General features: G+C 48.9%; 1 protein-coding gene across 2 annotated transcripts; it reads left to right on the forward strand.

Annotated features, from left to right (window-relative positions):
- The first annotated feature begins 689 nt into the window (after positions 1 to 689).
- Positions 690 to 22,212, forward strand: Gpr26 (G protein-coupled receptor 26). Of its 2 annotated transcripts, XM_029547554.1 has the most exons (4): positions 690 to 1,865; positions 7,299 to 7,383; positions 8,331 to 8,444; positions 18,107 to 18,285. In XM_029547554.1, the coding sequence occupies exons 1-4, from the start codon at positions 1,198 to 1,200 to the stop codon at positions 18,191 to 18,193; spliced, it is 954 nt and encodes a 317-aa protein (XP_029403414.1). In that variant the 5' UTR covers positions 690 to 1,197; the 3' UTR covers positions 18,194 to 18,285. The 2 variants fall into 2 exon arrangements, with proteins under 2 accessions (XP_029403414.1, XP_021071540.1); XM_021215881.2 differs by lacking the exon at positions 7,299 to 7,383 and having other exon boundaries at positions 18,107 to 22,212.
- Positions 22,213 to 23,191: the final 979 nt, after the last annotated feature.

Raw genomic sequence — 23,191 nt, forward strand, 5'->3', positions numbered from 1 at the left:
CAAGGGATGTCCCGGTGAGCCTCAAGTGACCTCCCACCATGTCTGAGAGTGTAGCTGAATGACTAGAGAGTGAAGAGATGAAGTTCTGGAGACTCAGTGTCCAGCAGTACAGCAACTGCCTGCAGATAGATGAGGGGAGATCTCAGGACATGTCTGGTCCTAACGCAAGACAGAACTGTGAATTCTATCCCAGCTCGGCAGAAGCCTAGCCAAGCTCCCCAGTTCATCTTAGATAACAGCAGCAATCCTAGATGCTGGGCAGCTATGGGGCAGGTGGGCTGGGTCAAGGTCTGGTCACCTAGGCAGGGACAAGCAGCACTGGGACATGAGGGTACCCAAGAATTCTTCTCTTTCCCTAGATTTCTTGACTCAGCCTGTCTCCAGCTCACATAGGGGAGGATAGAAAGGAAGGGGAGGAGGGGAGCCACTGGGAGCCAGCCATTCTGCAAGGGAGCCGGCAGGGCTCCTTCCCTCCAAGTGTGTGTGTGTGTGTGTGTGTGTGTGTGTGTGTGTGTGTGNGAGAGAGAGAGAGAGAGAGAGAGAGAGAGAGAGAGAGAGAGAGAGAGAGAGAGAGAATCGGTGGGATTTCCTTCTCAGAAGCAGCCAGTTTCCTAAGAGAAAGAAGAAAGGAGAAAGAAAGGGAGGAGAAAATTGGAGGTGGGAGAGACAGAGGGGGGAGGGGGCAGAAAGTGAGAGCACACAGGAGACTGAGCACAGAGGCAGAGAGAGGGAGGCAGAGAGAAAGCCACAAAGCAGGAGGGTGTGCGGAGCAGAGCCAGAGCTGAGAGGGACCCAGTAAGGGCGGGTGCAGGCAGAGGCAAAGCCAGTGACCGCAAGAGCCTGCGACCCCGGATTCCAGGGAACTACAGGTCAGAGGAGCACAGGCCAAGAGGTGGTGCGGGACTGGGAGTGAACACTCGCCTAGGTGATCGCTGGTGAGGTGACCCCAGACTCCGAGTGGTTCCGTGCCCAGGTGCTCGCCTGGGAGGTGGCGCGGGGCTCCGGGTGGCTGCGTGCCTAGGTGCTGGCCCAGGGGGTGGCGCGGGGTTCTGGGTTGGTGGATGCCCTCTGGGTAGCCATGGCGACAGGGGCCAGGGGTCGCTGGGCTGCCGCGTCGCCGAGGGGCTGAGTCGACAGCAGGCTGCGCCATGGCGGCGCGGGGTTGCGGGCCCTGAGCGCCAGCTGCGGGCGCGCACCATGAACTCGTGGGACGCGGGCCTGGCGGGGCTGCTGGTGGGCACGATCGGCGTGTCGCTGCTGTCCAACGGACTGGTGCTGCTCTGCCTCCTGCACAGCGCTGACATCCGCCGCCAGGCGCCGGCGCTCTTCACTCTCAACCTCACGTGTGGCAACCTGCTGTGTACCGTGGTCAACATGCCACTAACACTGGCCGGCGTCGTGGCACAACGGCAGCCGGCCGGGGACCGCCTGTGCCGCCTGGCCGCCTTCCTCGACACCTTTCTGGCCGCCAACTCCATGCTCAGCATGGCCGCGCTCAGCATCGACCGCTGGGTGGCTGTGGTCTTCCCGCTGAGCTACCGTGCTAAGATGCGCCTCCGAGATGCAGCCTTCATGGTGGCCTACACGTGGCTGCACGCGCTCACCTTCCCGGCCACCGCGCTCGCCCTGTCCTGGCTCGGCTTCCACCAGCTATATGCCTCGTGCACATTGTGCAGCCGGCGGCCGGACGAGCGCCTGCGCTTTGCTGTCTTCACCAGCGTCTTCCATGCGCTCAGCTTTCTGCTCTCCTTCATCGTGCTCTGCTTCACGTACCTCAAGGTGCTCAAGGTGGCCCGCTTCCACTGCAAGCGTATCGACGTGATCACCATGCAGACGCTTGTGCTGTTGGTGGACATCCACCCCAGGTGAGTGGCCTGACCCAGGACTCTAAGCACTTGGTATTGAGTTGGGAAGGTCCCAGCATCCCGGGTAGGGTTTGGGGAGATCCCCTTTCTGCATCAATGGCATTAAGCACGAGTGGAATAGCACATGCTGTTTAAACGGGTGCCTAGAGCTTCGCTTTCTGAAAAATGGGACTGAAACCCTAGCCAGAACATCTTCTTATCCTTATACTCTGGGCAGTGAACTCTGTTCACATTGCGAAGCTTGAAAGCGGTTTGGAGCTGAGAGGGGGATCTAGAGGATTGGAAAGCCCTTAAGAACTCTTCAAATGGTGGGTGTTATTCCTCTGGGTCTTTGCAGTCCTGGGTGTGGTGCCACCTGGATCTCCTCTGCTCGTATGTGTGCATGAGTCCTCATTAAACAGAATCCATAGCACCTTCTCCCAGTGATGAGCTCTGAGGGCCCCGGTTCTTCTTGCCTTCCTAGAAGGTTTGGTCCATCGTTTTCTAGACTTGGAACCTCATGGTCCCTTCAAGAATTTGTATCTCAGGGATCTGAAACCGAGCCTGTCCACCACTTCATTCTGTTGACTTGCTATTTTTTTTTTGGAGAAGGAGGGAGGCAAATGGAAGGACAGGCTGGGAACCTCCGTGGTCCTTAATGTCCCTTAGGGAGAAGAGGAGGAAACTGTCAATCAGGCTGTCCTGAGCTCACCTCATCTTTCCTCTTAAGACAAGGACATCAGAGGGAGGGTGCCTCTGCCAGTTTATATACATTAAAAGCAGACTCCCTCTCTGCTGCCTGGAACTCTAAATGAGGGCTTAGGAGTCCACTTGACACAGAAGATACAGCACACAGAGGCAATGGTGATGGACCATTAGGCTTTAATGTGTGAGCAGAGCCCCAGGATGTGGGAGCCTTGGGGGATGGAGTATAGACCCCAATGTATGTTCACCCTCCAGGGCACAGTGGACAGACTGAGCAAAAGCCTTTGTGAAGCTTCCCTGCCTTGAGCAATGTCACTGTGCTGAATGCTAAGGGCATGGCTGAGTGTGTCTACTGCCGCCCCCTGAGCACACATTCCAGATGACAGGCTGGTCCAGTCTTCCCCCAAATAAAATCTTCCCCACAGAAGCTTAAACCAAATGTGCTTACATCAGCTCTCTCAGCAACGGTCTGTGTAGTTCAGTCATTTCAGGAGAGAGTCTGAAGCCACACTTGTAGAAACATTCCCATTCATTGTCCTTCACTTTAGAAGGGGCTGGGTCCGGGTCCGGGTCCGGTTCTGGTTCTGGGGCTAGGTCTGGGTTTGGGACTGGGACTGGGGCTACTGCTGGGGCTGGGGCTGAGACTGGGGCTGGGGCTGGGGCTGGGGCTGGGGCTGGGGCTGGGGCTGGGGCTGGGGCTGGGGCTGGGGCTGGGGCTGGGGCTGGGGCTGGGGCTGGGGCTGGGGCTGGGGCTGGGGCTGGGGCTGGGGCTGGGGCTGGGGCTGGGACAATTTGTGAGGATGCATGGAAGTGTTAGAGCTTGCAGACTTGAACAAGTCCTAGAAAGCCCCCTCATGTCTAGCCTCCCAATGGAGGGAATGAGAGGCTGAGACAAGAAGGGATTCTACTGTATTTAGAGCAATGCAAAGTCCAACCCCAGCTCTCAGCTCTCAGTCCACCAGAGAGGAGGGTAGAGACCACTTTGAATTCTATTTAGGGACAGGGACTTCCTCTGCTCCTGCCAGTCTGACTTCGGATCAGAACTACAGTGACTTATCTGGGGGCGGGGGGGGGGGNCTCNTAAACAGGGACAGATACTGAGCAGAATCCATGTCTTTGTCAGCTCTGCAGAGAACCTTGCCTCAGGCAGTTTGGAGGAGCCCCTGCTTCTAGACCCCACCCCCACCCTGAGGAGCTCTGTTAGGGTCACAGAGCCACAGGCTCCTTAGTGAGCACAGACTGTCCTTCCCAGAGGTCTCAAGCAGGAGTGGTGGTGGGGGAGCAGGGGTGGACCCCACAGAACAGGACAGCTAGTCCACAGGGGACTCCATGACAGCTGATCTTCAGGCTGCCACTTTGTTGGTACAGATGAGAAGACATGTTCCTATCTCTGAAGGCTGCAGTGAAGTCCTGCCCCACCTCAGCTCTTGATATCCTTTGGTGCTATAAACCTATGTTATGCTATGCGGTCTTTTGGTGTCAGTCCCAGGACAGTAGTCTCTGGAGAGTCAGAGCAGCAAGTGGAGTCTTAGCTCACTGGAGGTCATCCCAGCTACCTCTCTTACCTCAGGACTTAGCTGAAAGAGATGTGGTTTGTGCCACCTCAGCCCAGGTACTATTTGTCAGGGTGGCAGCGGTAGCTGATTTTCCTGTAGCAAGCTTTACCTCTTTGCTTACAAGCAACCCCTAAACATCAGGAACCTTCTTTTTTTCTGAATCTGAGATCCAGAGTGGCATCTTTCATTTCTGTTGTCCTAAGGTTTTCCAAGTCACTTCCTTTAGGAAGCAGGTGGCACTTGCCTGGTCCATATGCAAATCTCAACCCTCCTGGTGCCTGCTATTCAGTTCTCCCAGCCAAAGCTCTAGACGGGGTCTAATTACAACCTGTGGCTTGCAACCTCTTTGTGGGGTCTAGCAACTCTTTCACGGAGGCCATCTAAGACCATCAGAAAACTCAGATATTCACATTTTGATTCATAACAGTAGCAAAATTACAGTTATGAAATAGTAATGGAAACAATTTGTGGTTGAGGGTCACCACAGTACGAGGAATGGTATTAAAGGGTCACAGCATTAGGAAAGTTGAGAACCACCGCTCTAGTTAGACCTCTGCTACTGCTGCTGCCAGGGACAGCCAAGCAGATCAGGCTCAATGGTGCAGCCGTAGTGCCTTCTTTTTCCAGCCCGGCCCAGGCTCACTATCTCAGACAGATGGCTTCCCCAAGATAAGCTGTTGGTGACAGAGTCTCTCTTACAAGCTGAATGGGAACTTCCTCCCAGTGTATAGGGGTTTCTCTCTACCACCTCAGCTTCCTGTGAAACATGGCTGAGGGCTGGCTCTGACTCTGCGGGATGTCAGAGGTCGGCTGAGGGGTCAGAATCTCTCTGTGCCCTTGACTTTACAGAGACGGAGGTTGCTCCAGAAACGGAGGCACGTGATGAGCTCTAGAAAGTAGCTCACACCCAAGTCTGTCCAAGAAATTTATAGAGCAACCAGGCAGATAGAGGCTCACAAACTCTCTGTGTAGATGCTTAGAGGTTCTAAATTTAGTTTAAAGACTGTTATGTGAAAGGCATTCTAATCCCCCTGTCTTGGCAGATATTCCTCCTAAAAGTGGGGTTCAAGTTTAGGGTTTTAGGCTCCTTGGAGGCTAGTTTTATCTGACCTAGTATTTCTGCTTTACTGCTCCATCCCTGACCCCGCCCAGGACCACAGGTGCTTCTCTTAAAGCGTGTGCACGTGCAAGTCACACAGTCACGTTCCATGTCCCTGTGATGCTCCATGGCTTTCAGCTGAACACATCCGCATGGCAACTTACTTTTGGGCATGGTACCGGGGGGTCTGGTGAATTTTGGAAGCAGAGTCAAGGCATTTGGACAAGGAATCTTTGCTCTAGTTGAGAATGGATGGTGGGCGTAGCTCCAGCTCTAAGGTGCAGGGCTCAGAGCAGGAAGCACTCTCACTAGCTCTCATGTCTCAAAAGCCAGAAAGCCGACATGGACCAGCTGTTGAGGGATCCAAGTGTGGGTTCCGGAAGGACAATAGTCACCTCAGATCGTTGAGGACTCAAGAGTCGCTGTTACTGGAACCTGATGAGTGGGTCCCTCTGACAGCCAGAGAGCCTGTCTGCTTGGTCTCAAAAATACTAAGCCTGCACAGATCTCGTGACCACCCCTCCCCCAGCCCCAGGCCAGCACACAAGTTGACACCGTGGTCAGAGTGAGCTTCGTATCCCTCGTTCTCTTCACCATGGGCTCCAAGGACTCCAGGGTGTCAACCACCAGGCCAGGGGTGGCAGTAGGGATAAGGGGAGCACTCTAGAGTCTGAGGGTAGGAGACTTGAGATGAGCCCTGGTTCTGTGTGTGCTCTTGGGCTTGTCCTAAACTGCTCCCAGTGTGTCCTCAGCAGAGAGTAAGCATGAGAACAGCTCACAGGCAGTTGGCATCGATGGCAAAGCTATGGTGAGAGAAACGACAGCAAGTGGTTTTGTGAACCTATCATTCTGAGAGCTCGGTGAGGGGTCTCACACCTGACTAAGGGATGAGGGTGATAAGCTGATGTTCACACTGCTGCCCTGTGCATGGAGTCACCTGACCTTACTCACCTCCTGCTGCCACTGTACCCAGGAAACAGCAGAGCCCAGGCAGTGATGGCAGAGCTGGCTTCATTCAGGGAAAGGGTGCTGGGCTCCTAACGGGAAGCACTAGGCTTGCAAGCAGTGCCCCTGTGTCCGAAATGCTACTTGTGTCTGACTTTCATGCCAGGCGGGTCCTTCATTCCTTTAAGCCTCAGTTTCCCCATCTATACACTTCGATAGGCATATGGCTGCAGAGTCTACTGTTCTGTGCCAGCAACGACATGACCCAAGGCAAATGCCCTCTGCAAATACTGTGTTTCACTGCCCATCACAGAATCTGTGATGTCCCTGTGAGCCTCAAGTGGGCCAAAGAGTTGACTGAAGGAAGACTCGAAGTTAGGTTTCATAATACTAGTTCAGAGAACCCCACAGTCTCTAACCACAGCTGCCTCTCACCTGTGGACATAGCATACAGCAAGAAGGGTTTTTACAGAAATAAGGAAACCCAGGGCCTAGAGGTACCTGGATTTGAATCTGGAAGTCTAACTCTGGCTCTTCACACTTAATCACTAGGCTATTAGCCGAGAAGCAAAGTCCAAAGAAGAGAGTGTTGCAAAGTGCCTTTCCCTTAAACTGTCCTCAGGGAGACAACACAGCAGATTTCTGAAGATCTGTGTAATCTGAGGGAGCTACAGCCCCAGCCTTTCCTTCCTTCAGTCATTCAAGTGTTTGTCTCTCTGAAGTCCCCCAGAGCCTTTACAGACATTAAGTTGTCCAGGCTTTGGCAAGGAAGGGCCGTGCCCTCTCATCAGAATCCTGACTCCTGGGGAGCATAAGGAAGCTCCCCTATCCAGTGAGTCTTATCTTCCAGTCACATGGACACAATTCAGAGCTATCTCTACTCACCTGCCCCCCTCTTCACAGCGCTCCTTGTCACCCATCTAAAACAGCAGATATCTTAGTTTCTTTTCTTGTTGCTATGGTAAAATACTCTGATAAGAGCAATTTAAGGGAGAAAGCTTCTTTTCTGTCATAGTTCAAGGGACAGTCCATCCTGGCAGGACAGTCAAGGCAGCAGGAGCTTGAGGCAGCTGGCTACATCACATTTCTAACTGGGAGGCAGACAATAATAAATGCTAGTGCTCAGCTCGCTCTTCCCATTTCATACAGCCAGGACCCCAAGTCAGGAACTGCACACGACCACAACCGAGATGGGTCTTTCCATATCAGTGATAACCAAGACAATCTCCCACAGGTAAGAAGAGGCAAATGGCCCCTGCAGGTCTGAAGATGGTAAAGACCAGAATAAAAGACAACACACAGGTTGCACCTCCAGAATTATGCAGGAGAATTAGTGATTGACATTAGCAGTAATAATAATGAATCTCTGTCTGTACTCATTGTAGAATACTAATACTAATTGCATTATACTATTTATAATATAATTTATAATACTCATTGTATTATTCATTTCTACACCAGATGTGTGTGTGTGTGTGTGTGTGTGTGTGTGTGTGTGTGTGTGTGTGTGTGATGGTTGGTTTTAAATGTCAGCCTGCCACAGCCTGGATTTACCTGGGAGGAGCATTTGAGCTGAGGAATGATTTAGCACAGGTAGACCTGGGCATGTCTGTGAGGGAGTGTCTTGATTATTCCTTGACATAAGGGTGGCACCTTTCCCCAGCAGAGGGTTCTGAACTTGGGGCAGGGAAAGCTAGTGGCCTAAGCAAGCAGGCAGCATGGTCTCGTTTGCTTCTCTCTTCTCTGGATTGTAGACATTATGTGACGGGCTGCTTGAATTCCTGCCTCCCATCAGACAATAGGATGCATCAGGGAAGTGTGAACCAGGAAAACCCTTTCTCTCTCCTGAGCTGCATTTGGTTAGGAAGTTTTATCACAGAAACAGAAAGGAAACTAGAACGATGTACGCTGTGCATTTAATTCTTCAAACACTCCCATTTAGCATTATATTGCATTGTCTATAAGAAAGCACATCATGAAAATGTGGTGTATGATATTACGCTATAGATAACGATCTTGACAATGGCACACAGCTTGCCCCGGGGCACAAGCCTGGGCCTGGGGTCTCTGGCTTCATAGCCACGTGCCTCAAAGCCATGGCTTGTGTTCATGAGTAGCACCTTCCTGTGTCTTGGCCAGGCCACACAGTATGAGTTACCGTCTCCTCTCTGCCCTGCACAGTGTGAGGGAACGGTGTCTGGAGGAACAGAAGCGAAGGCGACAGCGTGCCACCAAGAAGATCAGCACCTTCATAGGGACCTTCCTTGTGTGCTTTGCACCCTATGTGATTACCAGGTAAGCTGACCTGCGGATGAGGGACAGGGCTTGGAGCGCCAGAGGAGGGTCCCTTTGGCCACCTGTCTTTCCTGAAAGCATGGGAGGGCAAGCATTGTCACTTGTGTGCTTTCCAGCCTCTGACTTGCCCTTATTACTAACTAACATTTTAAAGATCTCTTTTTATTGTTAACTCTGTGTATGTGTGTGGGTATATACATATGAGTGCAGGTGTCTGTAGAGGCCAGCAGAAGATTTTGGATCCCCTGGGGCTGGAATTTCAAGCAGTTGCGAGCTGCTAACACTGATGATGAGAACTAGACTCAGGTCCTTTTCAAAAGTAGTCTGAGCTTGTGGTCACTGAGCTATCTTTTTAGCTCCTTAATTAGCATTTTGATTGCACATAGTCATCAGTACCCTGGACAAGTCGATTCACATATACAACAGGTAGTAATCAAGTCGGGGAAGCTAACACGTCCAGTTCCTTTAACAACACTAACAATTTTGATTAGCACATACTGACCGCACACATCTTTGAGGCCCTGTGTGAAATTACACTGCCTACACACACACACACACACACACACACACACACACACACACACACAAACACACACACACAAAACAGGTGCCGAATCCCTTCAATTTGTTCTCAGTCTCCTTGCTCCCATGTTTGGAGCCTCCATGTTCCTCTCTGTTCACTATTTATAACATGTATGACTGGTTGTTGTGGAGCGCAGCCCCTCTGCCACAGGGTGTAGAATGTGAGGACCTATTTCTTGGGCCTGTTTTAATGCCCATTACCCACCTGCTTTCTGTCACTCTCTTTGTCTTGTCTCAGCTTGTGAAAGTCACTCTGTACATTCCTCTGGACTCTTTAAAGTGTGTGTTACGGGAGAGCAGACGGCACACATCTGAATTATTTTGTTGTGTCCTCTTGTTCCATGCTCTTCGTCTGAATGATAGTCCATTGTGTATCTATCTATTCCACATTTTCTTTATGTGTCCATTGCAGCCCCAAAGTTGGTTTCTGCCTTTGCTGCTATGGACAGTGCTGAAGTAAATATAGCCATATAGTTATCTGTGGAACTCTCACTGCCTTTCTTTTGGTCATATACCCAGAGACAGGCCCAGTTGATTCAAATAGCAGATTTATTGGGTTGGGGGGGGGGAACCTTAGTATCACTCTCCGTAGTCAACCTTGGATTCCTATGTGTTAAACTCAGTATCCCACAGCGGAAAGGCTCTTCACTCAGTCTCCAGATAACCTCATCCCAACTCATCACACCACACCCACATTTCAGGAGATGCTGACAGGAAGAAGGGTGGAGGGAACTGTCACCCAGTGCAGGGTGCCCCTGCCCACTGTATGCTGGGCAGCCAGCACCACACCAGTTTACTTCAGGATACTTGCCACTTGAACAGAAGAAGACATTTCTCTCCATGTCATGCCAGGCAGGCCACCTCTCCTGTGGCTGTACTGCTGGGCCAATGGCTGTGAGGTTTCCATCTTCCTGGAGCACCAAGAGCCAGGTATGGCAGCAACTGTGACAGGTAGGGCTGCCTACTCGTGAAACCGGCGGCCAGCATTCCTCAGACCAGCCTGCTCCAGGTGTGACTGTTCCCACACCAATTTCAGTCAGAGAGGGAAGAAAGAAAAGGACTGCCCCCCCCCCCACCTCTCTCTGCCAAGCTGCTTTGTGGATTGGGCGGCAGGGGGGAAATTCTCCAGCTTTGTATCCTAAGTCGTTGTGTGATCTGCAAAGTTGGAGCTCACAAAGGACAAGGTTTCTGTGAAGGGGTGGAGGTGGGAGCTTTGATAGAGTCTGGGAGATGGTTTCCTCTGTGTATAAGTGTGTCGGGGGTGGAGGAGAAGGAAAGAAAGGGAGAGAAATGAAGAGAGAGAGAGAGAGAGAGAGAGAGAGAGAGAGAGAGAGAGAGCGAGAGCAAAGCTAGTACCAGTGAGTGCAGATGGCCATTCCCTTCACTGTCACCCACCCTCCTCTTCCCCAGGAGGGTGAGCCAACTGCAACTACACGCTCTCTTCTCCCCACTTGGCCTTACATAGAGCCCAGCCTGGTTGCTAATTTCAGTCCTGGCTGCCAGTTCTTTCTTCAGGCCCAAAGACAGTCTTTGCCCACAGGACTCACCAGAACATACAAACAATGCACATGGGGGCCTTGCTCACCTCTTTATCCCCCCATTCCTTGGACAGCCCAAGTACAATGCTACCCACTGCCTTCTATGGTATGTGTTTCCTTGTAGGGAGCCAGACTCAGCCTATTTCTCGCTTTGAACACAGGACTTGGAGCTATAGGAGGATGGGGGGAGTCCCTAGATGGTCGGAGCACAGGACAGGGCAGAGTCATCAATTTTTTCTTCTGCAACTGTTCACTGGACCTCAGTACTGTTGTTGCTGCATTATATACAGATGACTCTTGGTAGAGAGAGGCTGACCTATGCTTTGTACAATGTATCATGGGCTCCTTGGTCCAACCACCCAACCAGGAACACCTCTATCCTTCCCTAACATCCCCAGTTTGATAACCAAGTCTCTAGATATTTCTAAGTGTTCCCTGGGATCAGAGTCACCTTGATCGAGAAGCTGTGGTCTAGACCCATATTGCAACCAGGAAGCCAAGGGTACTTTAGATCAGGACTCTGCATGAGACCTAACAGCCCCAAAGAGAGAGGGGCCTCCTTAAGGTTAACCTTAGCCGTAACCTTCTGCTGTGCAATTTTGGAAGAGAGCCCTCACCTCTCTGGGCCTCTAGAAGACAGTGTGATGTCCTGGGATTAAAGGATGTGGAACAACAAAATGTGTGACATAGGCATGCCTGTATGGAGTCTCGGCCAGCATTCTCCCTACCCATGACACCAGAGACTGAAGAAGATCTAGCCCATCACAGAAAATGGGTGAAAATGAATGTATACAAAGACTCCTTCCCCTTAGACCTCAGAGAGAGGAGAGGTCACTAAGTGGATGAACTCGAACCCTCAGGGAATAAGTAACAAGAACCCCACTTTAGACAGCTAGGCTGTCCTCAAGTTTAATTTCATTTCCTAGCATATTCTCTCTCTCTCTCTCTCTCTCTCTCTCTCTCTCTCTCTCTCTCTCTCTCCTCATTATAGCCTATTTCCTTCTAATAGTGCCCAGGCAAAAATAATGTTTCAGTCAAACCGCTAGCAGATTCATAGCATAATACATTGCATCCAAATGGAGTTAATGTAATTGAGTTTTTAAAAAATTTCACAAAACTATGCATCCTGCATGAGAATAAGCAGCCTTGCCCACTCTGGTATAGAACCTAGATCATCAGGGGATACCAGCTCACCGTCACCTCCTCAGCATAGACTCTGGATCACCAGAGGAAATCACTTCCCATCACCTCCTTTCAGCATCTTCTTTGTGTGTATATAGAACTACCCCAAGCAAAGGTCTCAAGAGGCACTCAAGGTCACCTTCCATCCCTTTGTCACACATATCCCCAGCATCTTCCCTGTGCAGACTATAAAAGTTCCCCTGAAGGTTAAGTATGAGTTGACGAGAGCCCCAGGAGTATCCTGGTAGGAACACTGGCCCTGCAAAGAGAGCTTCTAGTCAAGACAAAGCTGTTGCATCCGGTTGGCCCGAACCCAGGACTCTGGGGTAGGATGGAGCCTCCTGACTGGGTCTCATGGGCAAAGCCTGTAACCTGTATATGGCCATGCAGGTGTGAAGAAGAATGATAATTGAAGCATAAGAGATGGCATGAATGGGGTCTATAGTGCTGTGCTCTAGTATGAGAGCCACCAGACATGGGTGACTATTGAGCACTTCCATGTGACCTATCCAAATTGAGATGTACCTACTTCAGGTTTATTACGTCCAATATTTACCATGATTAAAAAAAAATACAATCAGTACTTCTTATAACAACTCCCTACTGGAATAATAAGTTAAATAGACAATAGACATTAAATTCATCTGCTGTGTTCGTTCGTATGTGTGTCTCTTTCTGTCTCTCTGTCTCTGTGTGTGTGTTCATGTGCGCGCACGCGTGTGTGTGTGTGTGTGTGTGTGTGTGTGTGTGTGTGTACAGGTCTGTGTATGTGTGCATGTGGAAGCCAGCCTTAGGTGTTGTTCAGGCTCTGTCACCTTTGCTTTCTTGTGCGAGCTCTTCCAGAGACCTGACATCCCTGTTTCAGAGTCATGCTGCTCCACTGAACTCTGGGTCAGTTAGACTGTTCCTGGAATGACCCGGCGGCACTTTCAAAGCCACTGCAGATTTCTACCCGCAGGATCTTGGGAAATATTTTCTGAATTAATGTTTGTATGTCTTTGAGTGATTGTAAGCTTATCGTCTGTGCAGCAATCTATACTTACAAATAATTACAGTTGTCGTAAGTCATCAGGATCAGCTTTGGAGGCATTTGCGGATCTGATGGCCCCATTATTATAGCTTTCCAGAGTAATGGAATGATGGAGATGGGAGTGGGGTTAATTTGCAGGTGGCTCCCAACTGTTAATGTTCTATTAATAAATGACTCTTCTGCACTAATGTCTCATGAAGGCTTAAAGCATCCGCTTAGAGCTTACAGGCCTTTGCATATGCAGATTGAGTCTCCAGAAGCCTTGGGCATAATCAGGCTGTTTTCCCAAGCAATCTTCTGTGACTCACATTGTATTTTATGCACACTGTGTGTGTGTGTGTGTGTGTGTTGTGTGTCTGTTTGTGTGTCTCTGTGTGTGCACCTGTCAGTGTGCGTCTGTATGTGTGTGTATCTGTGTGTCTGTCTCTCTGTGTGGTATGTTACAAGGAGAGACACACAGACAGGGACAGAAACAGAAAGGGCAAAGGTTTGAGGAGCAGTATGGGTAGAGGGAGTGTGAAGAGGAGGCTCTACTGTGCTACTGGAAATTCAGTATTTGACAGCAAAGGGGTCAGATGCATGGTGGAACTTGAAACCATGCAGGAGCCTGTGGAGCAGCCTAGCACCAGAAAGCAGGTCTCTGGTACGCAAAGCCTAGGGTTCAACTCACGTCTTTTCTACATCTGGACTGTCTGACTAACAGAGAATTGCCTTGGTTTCCTCCCCATGTATTAGGGAGGATGATAGGAGGATGGGGAGCTGGAGGCGCTGTCTGCAGAGCAGTGAGGGGCTGAGTCTCAGGGTACTGAGCTGGTGTTGAGCAGCTCTGCACCTCTTACCATAAGTCTCCCTCCTTGGGAACTCTGACTGAGAACAAGTCAGGATATTAGTTCCTCCAGGATTCAAAGAATTCCTCAGAATTCAGACAAGTGTACCTCCTCCTCCTCCTCCTCCTCCTCCTCCTCCTNCCTCCTCCTCCTCCTCCTCTTCCTCCTCCTCCTCATCCTGGGACCATGGTGGCTCAGGGTGCTGGGTAGTATGAGAATCTCCTATGGGTAAGGGCATGGATGGGCAACTTCCTGTCTTGTCAGCCCTTTTCTGTAGCAGCCTCTTCAGATGGTTTCCAGAGATCAGCATCAGTGGGACTCCATGTCAAAAGAGAGCCACAGTTCAGGGAAGTCCATTATACAAAGGGGCATGGGCAAGCACACAGAATTCAGGGTGTGTAGTCTGTAACCCTGATTCTCTGTGTCTACTGTCCTGAATTCAGTAATGTCTGAATATTGAAGCACTTTCTACTTCTCAACAAACATAAACGCACATACACAAGATACATATATTTATACAACACATACATGGTACATATGCACATGACCTACACATGACACTCACAGGCATACATATACATAACACATACACTCCTATAGCAAACATGCATACACATACACATGACCCACATATGAACATATACAAAGCACATATATACACATTTACATAATATAAATGCATTTGGCATATATGGGCATATATACATAGTACACAAATACCCTATGTACACATATGTATATATCCACGTGACACAATGTACACATATGCACATAACATATATATGTACATACAGACAAATATATACATATACATACATATACACAATTCATGGCACACATGCACACACAGACTCAAGCATAAACATTCATATAAATCGTTGCATACATACATGCACACTCATGCACCCAACATGAATGCATAAACCACATGCACACATAGCCTACACATAATACATGCATACACACTAATGTACACAGGTACATACACACATGCAGGTCAGGTCACTACTCAGACTTCTCTAAAGGACTCCAATGCCTTCCTCAGGATGGCCTGAAGTGTCTTATCCCCTCATGCATCCTGCTATACCCCCAGCCTGTTGACTGGCGTGGACTCTCCTGAGGGGCTAAGATTGGGATCAGGAGGGTGTGTGGGACTGGTCCCTATGCATTTTGAACATACAAGCGTAAGTGTCACTATGACTGGAGCCTTAGGGCAAGTAGAGGTTTTTCTGGTTCACATCCCAGGAAGCATATGGGAATCCTCTTGTCCTTAGCAAAAGGTGAGGGCACCAGGCAGGATATGTGCTTTGTGGGATAAGCCTGTTTGTTGGGGCGTGGGAGGGGCCATGATGCTGCAGAGGACCCAAAGCTGTGGAAGTTCCAGTGTTCCCTTGGGATCTGGGAACAGGGTGGGGATATGGCTCCATTGTAGTGTTGTTACAGCCAGGGACCTCAGAACACCAGAGCAGACTAACGGCCCCTCCACATCCCTGTAGCATTGTTTTAGGGAGTATTGGAGTACTGGGGCTATGTACCACACTGAGGTTTAAACAGCAAGAAGGTATCCTAGCATCTCCTTGGCCAGGATTATGCAGAGCCAAATCTGGTCTGTGTTCATTTGAAGTTCTTCTTTGTGTGGGGCCTGCCAAAGGTCAGACATGATAGTTAAAAAGAACTTGTCAGAGTTTTTTTTTTTTTTTTTTGTGGGGGGGGGGAGTCACAGACAAGAAACAAAGGTTTAATACAGCAAATCAAGACCTTATGGAAAGGGCTTCTTGGGGCAGAAAGAGGCCCCAAAGCTCATCTTGTCACCCTACAATGCTAAGACTCAGGTCCCAGCATGGCGTCTAGCCAGGCTTAGAGAAGAGACATTTGCCCTTCTCTGGCAGGAGACCCTGGTATGCTGCTCTACCTCTCTGGACCTCAATGACCTCATGTGTAAGATGGGAATGAGACCCATTCTGCAGGCTCATTGTGAGATGGAAGAATGCACACAGTGAGGCCTTGGTCCAAAGGAGACACAAACCTGAAATTATTGGAGGATTTCAGACATCAAATAGAGTCTTTGGAAAGAAAATGCCATAATTTTGTCCTACAGAGCCTCCAAATACTACTTTTGATCTTGCTGGATGGTTTGATCATTAAATCTTTAAAAATAAATAAATAAATAAAGGTTGAACAGATAGCTCAAACAGCAATGCAAGCATAAAGAATGAGTTCAGGTCCCTAGAACCCATGTCAAAAGCTGGGTAGAGCAACATATGCCTGTAAACTCAGGAAGGACAAAATGAGTGGCAGAGTCAGCCAGATCCCTGCAAAGCTGCGGGCCAGTTAGCCTAGCCAACTTGGTGAGGTTCTTGCCCAACAAGATACACTTCTGTCCTAAATAAGTTGTGGAAGGTGTCTGAGGAAGGAACACACCAAGGTTATTCTCTGATTGCAGATGTATTCTCACATGAGTGTGTACAAACACACACACACACACACACACACACACACACACACCCCTATCTTATCTTTTGGGGGGAAGCCACGATGCTAGGACCAAGCAACAATACAGGACATTTGGGCAACATGACATGGCATCTTTACATGCTGTGCTGGCTACATTTATGTCAATTTAATACAAGCTTAAGTTATCTGAAAGGAGGCAGCCTCGGTTAAGAAAATGCCACCACAACATCCAGCTGTGGGCAGGCCTGTAAGGCATTTTCTTAATTAGTGATTGATGACGGAGGTCCCGGACCATTGTGCGTGGTTCTATCCTTGGGCAGGTTGTCCTGAGTTCTATAAGAAAGCAAGCTTAGCAAGACATGGGAATGAAGCCAGTAAGCCGCACCCCTCCATGGTCTTCTCATCAGCTCCAGGTTCCTGCCCTGTTTGAGTTTCTGTCCTGACCTCCTTTGATGGTGAACATCGAAGCAGAAGCCAAATAAACCCTTTCCTCCCCACTTTTCTTTTTGATCATGGTGTTTCACTGCGGCAACAGAAACCCTAAGACGCATGACAACAGTGTGGCAGTGTTTGGATATTTCATTGCTATTAAGTGTGAATTCTAAACTTGGAGCTTTGTCTCTTTCAGTTCATCACTTCTAAAACATAGCTCTGTAAAACGTGAGTATTTCCTTAACGCAGTTATTTCCAGCTCCTCAGCTCCTCACTGAGTCTGACAAGGAAACGGGGAGATGGTAGCCCTGGTTCTCACAGGGTTTAAGGACAAGGGCAGAGAGTGCTGCTGAGATGATGAGGCAAAGATGGCAGCCTCAGGATGGCCTCACTAGAGATCCATTCAAGACACAGGAGTTTTAGTGGGGAATGATGGGCAACAATTGTCCTTTCCTTTCACCAACTCTAGGACCCATGACACATCCTCAACCCAATGAAGCTTCTTGGAAAACTAACCAAATTGGCAACAGAGTTCCCAGCTGACACTTCTTCCCTCTTGTCCCTGAGCCCTCTCCCAGGCAGCCCACTAACCACTGCCTGCTCTCCTGGAGATGCCCCGGGGGGAGGGGGTGCCAGGATCTACCTGGATACAGACATTAGACTTGCAGAGATCCTCTGCTCTCTGGATCTCAACATTCTCACTTGACAGTGGGTGGAGGAGAGGTGGTCTGATCTCTCCAAGCTTTGTGGGTCTTTTTGACTTTGTGCTAATGCTGGATACATCTCCAAGTCTGGCCAATGGATCCAGGAACACTTGGGAGAGAATAGTCATGCTTAGAGGTAGGCGTGGAGACCCAAGAACTCTTACTGCCTTTGAAACTGGTGTTTGCACCACTCAGTGAGTTCCGTGGCCACCAGGAGAACTCTAAGAACCAAACTCTTGAACACACACGGGATGTATCTTCCCTTGCCCTCCCTCAGTAGGTAAAGATCACTTTCAGGTCTCCTAACTGCTGCTATTGTCAAAGACCACCGGGACCCCAGTCCTAAGAAGAGCCCCTCCTCACTTGCAACTGCTCTACTGGAGCAGGCTATGTCGGGAGCTTTGTAGAATGTTTGCCAAGCTTTTCCTCAGCCTGCCCCCCCACACACATAGACTTCTCAAGAAGGCAGAACTAGGTTTGAGGCTGAGCCAAACCTTACTCTTGTGGATTAAAAGATCATAGAAACAACCCCATCCAGCTTCCTTACTCTACAGATAAGACATACAGTCCCAAGGAATGTGAAGACCTGTCCAAGGAGTTGAAGTCAGAAGGCTATTAGCAATCCACCCACTTCATCATAAAGATTGGAATTCAGAATAGGAGCTGGCTCTAAATGCTGCCTTTATAGTTGATTAACCTTATGGGTATCTTGGGGATATGAGGTAGTCATGTCTTTCAGCTTCTCTACAGTAATGCAGTTAACACGGTACTTAGAATAAGTGCCTAATCAATGCTCATTGCCACCATTTTTACTTTCATTGTTTTCAAGCAATATTAATTATAGGGGCATGTAACCATGCCCCAAACACATGCCCACAGCTCCCTCAAGTAACACATCCCCATCTCTCTACAGGCTGGTGGAACTCTTCTCCACAGCACCCATTGGCTCTCACTGGGGTGTGCTGTCCAAGTGCTTGACCTACAGCAAGGCTGCTTCTGACCCCTTCGTGTACTCCTTGCTGCGACACCAATACCGCAGGAGCTGCAAGGAGCTCCTGAACAGAATCTTCAACAGACGCTCCCTTCACTCTGTGGGCCTCACAGGTGACTCTCACAGCCAGAACATTCTGCCAGTGTCGGAATGAAGGACCGCTCTCCTGATGGGGAGTTCAGAACGAGGTGGCCAGAGCAAAGGGAGGTGGTCTGGGACTCCTGGGTGGACAATAACTGCCACCATTGCCTGGTGATTGCTGCGATGCTGATGTCTGAACAAGATCTGGGGCCTGCTTCTTGGCTCTTCCAGAGTAGATGTCAGACTGTCCCTATTTGTCACCAAAGGATGGCCATAGACCATGCCCTGACCTATCTTTCTGAGAGTGTGTTTTGAGAGTTTAGACTCACCAAAGGCCTCCCAGAGGACGGTAGACCAGTTAGTGTCAAAGATACAGAGTACTGGTGGCAGGTGTGGGCATGATATCCACCTGTCTGCTAACTACTGCTCATGGGGCTCCATGTTCCAAGGGACATCTTAGTGATGCTGAAAGTGAGGTTGTCTGTGGCCATGGGCTCCAGATCTACTATGGCATCTCTTTTCCCCTTGGTAGTGTTTGCTGCTGTAACCCAAATATTATCCAGCTGGTGCCAACTACATCATGATCAGCTGATACCGTTGGGCCCTGCACTCAATGGGAACATGTTTAACAACCAGTTTGCTGCCTACCAGTTGTCTTAGGAATGATAAATTGGATTCAACTTTTGTCCCTCTTCCATCAAACTAATGTTTGCGTGTATTGACAATCTTAGCATGAAAGTGATCTCAGTAGACAGGTCTTAGATAATGTTAGATTCCATGAAATCTGAGCAGGAAGTCACCTTCTTCTGATTTGCATGCCATAGGTAAAGAAGCCCAGGAAAGCAGGAAGACGGTGGCTGGTCTGTCCTACCTTCCTATCTGAGATCTGAGTTGGTAGGGAAAAACTTCCTCTTGTTTTAGACACCTTGCCTGTCGTATTCTAGGAGCTGACTTGAACAGGGATGAAGTCTTAGTTTTCAGATGCTGCGTTCCGTTATCCTGGTGGATCATTACCCTCATTCTGCAACTTTGTCCTGAGAAAGCAGCAGCTATCCAAGGTCACCACAAAAGTGCTCTGTGTCACTGATGAGAGAGTGCAGTTAGTACAGGATGCACTTCCTGTAATATACATGCCAATCCATTGGGAGCCATTGTCTTAGTCTCATTGAAAACTAAGATAAGGACAGGAGAAATAGCTTACCCAGTAAAGTGCTTACTGTGCAAGCACGAAGGCCTGAGTCCAACTTCAAGAACCCAAATTAAAAGCAAACTGGGCATGGTGGTGTACACCAGTAATCCTAGCACTGGAGAAGCGAGAGAGGTGACTCCACAGGACTTAGGTCAGCCAAGACTTAGCTGAATGGGTGAGTTACAGGCCAGTGACAGTTCTCAGAAAAGAAAAGAACAAGGTAGATGCCAGCTTAGAAACAATACGTGAGGTTGACCTCTGGCCTCCACATACCTGTGTGTGTGAGTGTGCACACACATGCACATGCGTGTGGGCATACTCGGCCCATGCCTACTCACTGTCTCATTATCATTTCAGATGTGCTTGAGAATGCTCAGAGCAGTTGTGTCTGAGCCCTGTAAGTGACTCTTGTGGGTGGGAAGGGTGAAGAACCATAAAATCACAAGTATCACTCTCTCCTGTATAGCTCCACACCTCCTAGTCTCAGAAGCATAGGGGGAACTATCCCCCAGGGACCAACCTGAAGAATGTTGATTTTTTTTTCCCTGCCAAGCAGCCCCAGTAGTTAAAGGCAGACAAATGTCTGCTTGTCTATTTGAAAAGATGGCCTATCATTAACTCTTGGCAATTCATTTAGAAAACAACTCCAGCAGGCCTAGTGTTGTCAGGCTTCAGAGTTTCCATGGAGACCAGAATGGGGATAGTTGTAACATCGAAGGAGGCTTTAATACCCTCCCATTGCTGGGAGAGGTATGCTCACACCTGCCTTGTTGGAGAAAAAGAACCTGGGCACCAGAGGGGACTGCCAGGACACTTGTTTGGACTTTGTCTCCAGTTGTCCCCAGCTCGTCTTCTGGGGGATCTGGTAAGGTACACCCTTCCTTCTGTGATGAGGGATGTCACAACGGTGACTTGAAATTAACCATGGTGGAAGTTTTTATACACTCAGAATAGCTAAGTGTTATAAATCAAGCCTTCTCCCCCGAGAGCTGGTTGTCATCTACCTACCAGCACAACACATGCCACACATTTGTTTCTAGAACAAAACTCTCCTGGTTCAGAATCCATTTGGTTCCATCTATCCTAAATCACGATATTCACTTCTGTAGCTTTTCTAGTAATCAACAGTTGCCTACCCTCTGTTATCACAACACTCAAAGGGCTTGGGAAGTTCAAATCAAGCAGGAGGTTGAGACAGCACACACAGAATAACTCCCCCTTTCACACAAATACTGCTAAAGTTGAACAAAGGATGAATGGGGACCCAGAGGGCGGGGTGAGTAGACAGGCAAAGGCAAGTCATGACATCCATTTCCCCCATGTTGCTTTGGAAGGAGAGTAATTCTGGAAGATCTCTGCTTGCTCTGTATAGGCAACGTATTATACCCTGAGTTGAATTGAGATCTCCTTGTCCCTTCCTTAGCCAAGAAGCAGGATCTGCCACCCACAACACCACATATCCGGAAGGATGTACGCTGTAATTTTCACTATGTCTCTAAAACTGCTTACCATCTATTACAACCCAATATGCTGGCATCATGTCACTGACAAGAACCCAAATAAGCCTATTGATGGAGAATTTTCATTTTCACTTAGACACAGGCTTGAAAACCCAAGGGAGGCGAGGAGAGAGCAGCTCCACTGACAATGGGCACTAGCCAATGCTGCGGCGATTGCCTCCCCATAAATGTTTATAGTCAGGTTTGCACACCTCTGAAACAAGCCCCTTGGGATCACCGTTCCCACCTGAGCACTCTACCTCATTCTGGTAATCTAATGAATCCAACAATGTATGTTTTTCTCAGGTTCCAGGCATAAAAACAGCAACAGAGCCGAGGCAAAGGGCATCATTGACTGGCTTGACTCCCACTAGTTTACTGAGTCACGTTCACTGCACTTGCGCTTGAGAGGCACTAGGCAGGTGAGACCATTTTGTGAAGCTTGAGAGTGGTGCCTACAGAGGAGAGGACTTCCAGATCTCAAATCCACTCAGAGTGTTCTGTTCAGGTCTTACACACACTATTTGTCTTTTATGACCTCTTTGCCCCAATCTATGTTTTCCTTGGATCCCTTCTAGGGAGGGGTCAGGATCTCAGAAATTTAGGGCCCCTGGAAAAACAGGATGCTTGTTGAAGGGCAGATCATTAGAGTCTGGGTATTGCATGGCTAGCTCACCTCCCGTAGACATTTGTCTCTGTGTTCACCAAGCATGGCTCAGTAGCCTCCTTGGCTCATCTCCGGTCTTTTCTTTCAGGACTCAGCTCAGGTCCCCGTCACTGAGCAACAAACGTCTCACCTTGTGTTTGTGAGATTTTTTTTTTTTTTTTTTATCATGTGTCTTTGTCTTTGAGAGAAGGTAGACAGAGTAGAGCCAAGTCTGTGGACTGGTCGTCACCTGTCCTCAGGCTTAGATGCACAGCAAGCACTGTGCTTGGCTATGATGTGGCTGCCAGATGAACCAAAGGCTATGTGTTGTCAGGGTTTGACCATCACACAGGGTTAAATGAGTTAGTTGCCTGATTTTCCTGATGCTATTCTATAAGGTGCTAGAAATCTCATGGATCAGTTCATACCCTTCAATGGGGAGAGATCTGGAGGCTATGGGGTTTCCATTGCCTTCCTGAGGTCTGAGGGTTTGAATGGAGACAGTGGCTCTTAAACTTCCTCATCCTCAACTGTCACCAAGGGAGGTGACAGTTCAACATAAGCTCCAGAGTCCTCCACTTCAAAGGCGAATTCAGGCAAGCTGGCAGGACTTGGGATTCTATGATATATATATATATATATATATATATATATATATATATATATATATATATATGTATATGATGTATATCTTGGTATTCAGGTGGCTGAGTCAAATGATCTTCCAACTGTAGAAAGATGGTCTTAAATGTCTGGATTAAATGCCCAAAAACCCAGATGTCCAGCTTGGGCAGTGTTTCCTTTGACCTCTGTGATGATCTAGGAAGTAAATCCTACTAGGCATCTTCACTTTATAGAGAAGATGTTTGAGTCCTGGGCACACAGAGACTTAAGGGAAGAAGCTAAACAGGGTAATAGGACCCAGAAGGGTGTGGTGGCTATCAGTCCCCATCAAAATGTATCCCTCACTTCAGCTCCCAATCAACTTTCTCTCTTTGCTACTAGTATCTAGGGAATACTGAAGGACAGTGCTTAACAGACACCTTTGTTCCCAGCAGTGATAGCTCACCTGCAGAGACACCATCTGATTAGTGTTTTAAGAGTTGAGGGCTCCTTATCAACCTGTGCTTTCAGGAAACTTTGGGCCAATGTCTGCATGAGGATTAGTAGCAAGCAGCATTCCTCTGCGATCCAAATAAGGCTTCACATTTCCTGAAGCAACAGGACTCACACAGAGATGAAGGGAGGAGTCTGTGATAGGGAGCCGCAGGTGAAAGGGCACAGCATCTCCCTCCAGTCTGCTCTTACAGGTTGAGCAGGGATATCTGTGTGGGAGGAGCCTGCTTTGTAATTTCCCCACCTCCCTGACAGTTCCCATTTCCTCCCAAGCTCAAGCAGCCCTTTGTCTCCTAGAGAGCTAGGGAGCTCCCTTTCTTTAAGTCTTTGTCCCTCACCTGACCTATGGGAGGTGGCAGGAAACACAAGCTGTTTCTGCCTCTCTTCAGAAGTTGCTGTGGGCTTACAGGCATCCTTAGCTCCTTCCCCAAGCACAGAGTAAGGAACAAAAGATGAACACTTTGGGCAGTCAACTT

Source organism: Mus pahari, chromosome 1 (assembly GCF_900095145.1).
Source record: "Mus pahari chromosome 1, PAHARI_EIJ_v1.1, whole genome shotgun sequence".
Taxonomy (NCBI): Eukaryota; Metazoa; Chordata; class Mammalia; order Rodentia; family Muridae; genus Mus; species Mus pahari.